General features: G+C 42.5%; 1 protein-coding gene across 1 annotated transcript; it reads right to left on the minus strand.

The window, feature by feature from the left end:
• Window positions 1-4,100: 4,100 nt before the first annotated feature.
• Window positions 4,101-5,597, minus strand: LOC132704469 (uncharacterized). The gene has a single exon (XM_060674479.1). The coding sequence runs from the start codon at window positions 5,595-5,597 to the stop codon at window positions 4,101-4,103; it is 1,497 nt and encodes a 498-aa protein (XP_060530462.1).
• Window positions 5,598-6,826: the final 1,229 nt, after the last annotated feature.

Here is a 6,826-nt window from a genome sequence, read left to right on the forward strand (position 1 = left end):
ACTTATACCTTGAAGATGTGTTTTATTTTAATAATAATAATAATAATAATACCTTCATTACGAGAAGTAACGTTGCTTAAAAATGTTGCAGAAAAAAACATTACAAACAATAAAATACTAAAAGAACAAAAAATAGTAATTGCCGGAAAACATTGTAATTGTATATACAGGGTGTTCCAAAAATGATGCGTTAACGCTGGGGTTCATTTAGTTACACTTTCATTTTGACTTTTTTTTTATTGTACTTAAATTGTACTTTTAGTGGCTTATTCAAAATAAATAACAAAAATTGCAAAAAACTCAGTGGCGTACATCTCTTTGATGACACTACACCGCTGCTCAAAATCATTAAAACAAAATACCCTGAATACTTCTCAGAAGAAATAACTTTTAGGACAGACAATTTAAATTTAAGATTTAAAAAAGTCATTATTCCTCGTTACTGATCTGGTATATTTGACATATCCTTCAGTTACGACTTGGCAAAATTACATAATGACCTTCAGAACGCGACGATAAATTGCTTTCCTAACAAACCAAAAGCTAAAAAAGTTACTTTCAAAAATGTAAAAAGTGTAGTAGCATTTTTAGCTGTTAGCTTTGCTAGAGAGGCAGTTTTAAGTTTTTTTTTCGATATATAGGTAACGAATATAAAATTTTAATTTAAAATGTATGGGCATTTTGTGATCCGTCTTCTGTTTTCGTCAGGATAAGTGTAGAAATTAGCAAACAGATACGTCTGGGCGCTGCACTCTTGCCTTTTCTTGCAATTTTCTGTGTCAAAATATTATTATTATTATTTTTTTTTAATTGACGCAGAGTACGAGTCGAGATTCCAGTGTCGGTGAAGTGTTGTCACAAAACACTGGAGTTTTGCGTTTAATGTTCTATTGTGATTTTTTGGTTTAGCACCTTTCGCATTATGTTGCAGGTTACTAGGATGACTGCTTTCTGGAGTTGCGTAGAAAGGGCCTTCTGCAGTTCGATGGCTTCCAGATTCCGTGCCAGCTTCGTTGGGCTTTCGCCCGTCACTCCAATTTTAATGGGAATAGTCTTGATTTTCTCTGCGGCCCAGGTCTGCTTCATGTCCTGAGCGAGCGTTATGTATTTGTCAACTTTCTGCTGATACTTCTTGTCAATGTTAGTGGGGGAGGGTACGGAAATGTCCATCATCATTTCGTTGGTCTTTGTTATATATCATGATGTTTGGTCTGTTGCGTTGTACCGGCCTATCTGTTTGTATTTGTCTGTCCCAGTAGACCCTGTAATGCACGTCTTCTAGTATTGTTTGTGGCTGATAGTATGGCGTTTTATATTTTATATGTTTTCGTGTATCGGTTATTCTTTCGTCCTTAACGATGTATTTCAGGTAAGATTTTGTAGGGATGATTTGATCTTGTATTGCACATAAGAGTCTCCGGAACATACAGAACAATCTCCAACACGGCACTAATGATTGAAGTAATGCCCGTCAGCAGTTTCAAGAAGTCAAAAGGGTAAAAGAGGGAAGGGTTTAGTCGGTCGGTGACTTCCGGTAGAAGCACCAACCCGATACTATCCGGGCCAACAAGATCGCCATAAGCCAAGCCCGGATGTCTGATTAATTAGCAGATTCCTAATTCTCTATAAAAAAATATAATAATAATAATAATAATAATAATAAAGGTCCCAAAATCCGACTAGCACCTCCGTGTGTGGCATGGAAACTTGCTGCCTTTTCCGAGATCGGGTAACCCCGGTGGAGGGACAGGAGGCAACTCTAACGCGAGCTGTAAACCGCCGAGAGGGTTAGCGCCCCGACCAGTATGATCACGCGCTGTCAGAACTAAACACAAGCTATACTCGGGCGTGGCAGAAGACCAGGTCCCTTCTGTTCAGAACTGCCTTGATAATCTCCGGCCTGGGCCAAGCCAGGGTGTACAAGGTGGCACCTCCTTGGTACCGGAACCCACCGCGCAAGAAACTGGAATCCAACACCTCGACAATCCCAGTAATCTCGACAAAGTTGTGGAAGCCCGAGCGTCACCCTTCGACGAGGACCCGACAACCAGCAAGAAAACCCGATTTAAATGGTCTCAGGACATGAATATCTACCTTTATCGGACATACTTGCTAATTACAGAAATGCAGACCAACAAAGCCCCTTTCGCGCACAGACTGCACTGTGAAAAGAATCGCCTTTTACCACGAATTATACAAAATAGACGTGCTGAAGTGGCTACACAACTAGCAATGCAGGCGCGAATACCACGAACTGATGATGACGTAGAATATGTGAAGCCAGTACAGATTGTCTCACCAGAAGACCGATTAACCTACGATGCTCTTCAAGAAAATATTCAGAGGTATTCTGGTATACACCCACTGTCAAGACCGTCAATCCCAAGGCTAAGGACGAACAAGGATACAAAGAAGATTCTTGTCTCTATTAACGGTGTACTCAAGGGTGAGGCTCATTGGTGCGAGGACATCATGCATCTGCATGACCTAGTTTACTCGGCTGCAATGGCGACTTTCCAGCTGCACAATTGAAGACTGAAGCCTGTGAAATCGTCTGGGATTACAGGCAGCAAACCCGGATGGGAGATTCGCTTACAAAAACAAATTGCCGTACTGAAACACGGGATTGGAATACTAACCAAGGTACAAAGGCCGCAACACAGTGCGAAGGGGAGAGAAAAGTCCCGAAAAATCTTTAAAAAACACCAAAACGAAGAGAACCACCTCCTTAGCAGCGAATATGTCGACGCCCCAGCTACGATGAAATGGATAACGTCAAGCAACATATTCCCAGAGAGTGCCCGGTGAGTATTTGTGTCAGAAAGAAATCTACTTCACCGTGTCGTCTCTCAAACCAGGGTCTTATATTTGCGATTAGCTTTTTACTCCATTCCGCTGTACCATAATCTCTGTCCCATTCCTCTTGCCAGCTTAACATCATTGTGTTTTGTGCTTCCTTTTTAGCCTCTGGTCCATCTTTCTCTATAATAGGTGGGATCCTAGCTATCACCATAAGTGCCGTGTTGTAGGTTGTTCTGTATGCTCCGGAGACTTATGTCTACCCTTCTTTGAACGCTACTCAGTATCCTTTTATATTGAAGTCACTACGAAGCATAATATCCTCTTGCTGTTTTCACGAGGTCCATTCACTTTTGGTAAAAGGAGACTGATATTTTCAAGGCTTTGTTGACTTTTTCTGTTACGACTCTGACGTGGGCCCCCATGGACATGTTCCTATCTAGTTTTATACCTAGATATCTGACTACTTCCTGACTTTGAGTTATGCTGCTGAAATGCTTTTAACCTTTCTTTCAGCAACAAGTAGGACTGCCTCTGTTTTTTGGGGGGCCAATTTCAGGTTTTGAGATTTCATCCATTCCGTAACATTGTGAAGGACATGATTGGCTACTCTTTCCATCATCTCAAGTCCCTTTACTTCTCCTAAGATAGCTAAATCGTCAGCATATCCGACAAGGGACTACCGACGATCCGACATTTGGAACGGGAACACACCGTTGTAATTCACGTTCCATAGAGTTGGACCTATTACTGATTCCTGCGTGACCCCGCATGTGACGTCTTTTTGCACTGCCTCACCTATGCTTAAACACCTATCTTCGAAGTAGCTTGCTATCATGTTATACAGATAAGGGGCTATGTTTCGATTTCGAAGTTCTTCCAATATACCACACCATGGTGCCGTGTTGAAGGAGTTTTCGACGTCTACCGTGATGAGAGCACATAATTCCCTCATTCCCCATTATTTTAATAATAATATTATTATTATTATTATTATTGATATATTCCAGAAAGGCCGCTCTATGACTCCGACTTCATAAAACGACGTCCTGGTTTAAATACGACCGGAGAGCTCTTCAAGCCACGAAGTGAGTCAGTGGTCGGTACAGCCGTGTTTCCGAAGTAGACGATGAGACACCAGCAATATCGATTATTACCGTGATTATTATTATTATTATTATTATTATTATTATTATTATTATTATTATTATATTAATATTATTATTATTATTATTATTTTCTCATCGGAAGATGGAGTCCTCTCATGTCGGCTAGGTGAGTAGCAAAACATGAAATGTGCGCTATTGAAGTTGAGGTTGATTAAGAACTCTTCTAATTATGTTGCAGGTAGCTAGTACCACAGACTTCTGCATTTCAAAGTAGGCCCCTGGTTTTACGGTGAGTGTTGTCAGGTTGGTTTTGAGGGACTTTGGTATTTCTCCCATTGCACCGATCACTATAGGAACAATGTTAACCCTATCGACACGCCATGTCTGTTTTATGTCATCCGCCAACTGTATGTATTTTTCTCTTTTTTCACGTTCTTTCTTCTGCAGGTTGTTAGGTGCGGGAATTGCAACGTCGACGAGGGTCACCACCTTATTTGCCTTGTCATAAATAAGAATATCTGGCCTGTCATGCTGGACAGTGCGATCGGTCTGAATAGTTCTGTCCCAATATATCCTAAATCCCTCATTTTCAAGCACGGATTCTGGTGAGTATCGGTAGTGCGGACACTTCTCTTTTAGAAGATTAAGGTTGAAGGCTATTTCCTGATGGACTATCTTGGCTACGTTGTCCTTCGGAGCCAGTATCCGGCACCCACTGATGAGATGCTCAACACTCTCATGGCCCTCTCCACATATGCGACAATTCGTTGTTGTTACTGTCGGGTCCTTGATTATGTGTTTAAGATAAGACCGAGTGGGTATGACCTGATCCTGAATTGCACACATGAAACCCTCAGTCTCGGGGAAAAGGTTGCCGTTCGTTAGCCAGCCAACTGATGCGGGCTTGTCAAGGTCAGCACTATCAAGCAAGTTTGGGTATCTGCCGTGTAGTTCCTTTCCCCGCCACTGGTTCTCGAGCTCGAAAATTGAATACTTAGGGTCGCACTGATAGTGTGTGACCTGCAACATGAGGGGTGTAAGTGATCTATCTAGACCTGTCACTGCTCGGTGGAGCGCTGAGCTCTCGCTTTTTTGATGGAAGTATTTCTGCAGTCGCTCCACCTGGGTCTTGTGGCATATTCGCAAATCCGAGAATCCCCTGCCTCCGATGTTTCGAGGTAGATGTACCCTCTCTCTGCCAGCTCGTGGGTGGTGAGCGCGGAATTTAGTTAGACTTGTCCTTAAGGTTCTATTCAGATCATCAAGCTCGGTCGACGTCCAATCGACGATGCCGAAGCTGTACGCCACTGCAGGGACGGCGTAGGAATTGATTGCAGTCGCCATGTTACGGCCTGCCAATCTTGTTTTTAAGATGTGCTTGACTCTCTCTTTAAATCTCTCGGTGAGCAGCGTCTTGACACTTATAGAGTCTATTCCTCGCGCCTGGGCAAGACCTAGGTATTTATAGGTTTCAAATTTATCCAGCGTCGTTATTTTTCCACCACCACTATGTTGTGTAAGCTGATGGCCGTCCATCTGACGCCACTCTCCTCTATGAAGTCTGCCAATTTTACACTTCTCCAGACCGAACCTCATTCGAATATCATTTGAAAAGTTCTCGACGCATCTGAGCTGCCGTTTTAGTCCCTTCTCGGTGTTCGAGAATATCTTGAGGTCGTCCATGTACATTATGTAGGAGAGCTTAAGTTCTTTACGAAGTGGATATCCTTGTTTGAGATTATTGAGAGCGGAGAAGAGTGGGTTTAACGCTATGCAGAACCAGAGGGCACTCAGAGCATCGCCCTGGAAAATACCTCGTTGGATCTTTATGCTGATCGGCTTTTTTGCGCCCCCTGGTCTCTCGGAATTATTTGTGTCTCCCACTGGTCCATAGCATGTGTGAGAAAGTTGATGATTTTGGGGTCGACTTTATAGACAGAGAGGCACTGTAGCAGCCAAGTGTGCAAAGAGATTCTCCTTGGAAGCTATTGCGTTGCGGGTGACAACGTTGTCAATTGCAAGTTGTTCCTTACACCCCTGTGCATACCGCCTGCACCCCTTCTGCTCTTCAGCCAAAAGATTGTTATCATCCATGTGTCATCATCATCATCATCATCGGGGAGCCACGGCGATCCTTACTTGTTTATGTCTAGACTGGAGCTTCTCCTAAGAGATTTCTACTCTCTAAAAAGAAAACTCATCATCACAGGTGATTTTAATATCAAATTCAACTTGACTACTGACGTTTTAACGGTTGATTTTGTCATCCTACTAGCTACCTTTGGTATCTCTCCTACAATCAGTGACCACACCCGAGTAACTGAAACCACGTCAAGTTGCATTGACAATTTTCTTTTCAATATTTCTCCAACTTTATTTACTGCTGGCAGTGTGGATCCAGCAATCTCTGACCATTCAGCAGTGTTTTTTAAACTACATTCAGACTCTTGTCCCGCAGTTGAAAATCCCACTCGATTTAGACCAATTACACGGACCGGTTTAAATGATCTATCCGCGAGCTTTGAAGCTACCAATTGGGAACCTTTGTTGGACATGAACGAAGACCCATCAATCTTAACAAACAATATGCTCCTCGTCTACACCGCGAACATTGAACAGCATTTTAAAGTTGTCGAGCCAAACAATTCCTTTCGGCCCCCGGTATCCTGGTTCGACCGTAACCTCAGAAATAAGATGGATCATGTGCTGTTCCTAAAAACTAAATGTCGAATATACTCCACACCCGACACATGGACAAAGTACAGACAGGCGAATGCTAACTATAAAAAACTAATTAAAGAAACTAAATCAAAGGCCTATTCGGGCTTTATATCCAAATCTACCAACATGAGCAAAAGCTGTTGGGCCTTAATCAATCATGAAACCAATCGATCATCCAGAGTCACGCCCAACTCGAT

This window comes from Cylas formicarius, unplaced genomic scaffold, assembly GCF_029955315.1.
Source record: "Cylas formicarius isolate icCylForm1 unplaced genomic scaffold, icCylForm1.1 PGA_scaffold_7__23_contigs__length_41026272, whole genome shotgun sequence".
Classification (NCBI taxonomy): Eukaryota; Metazoa; Arthropoda; class Insecta; order Coleoptera; family Brentidae; genus Cylas; species Cylas formicarius.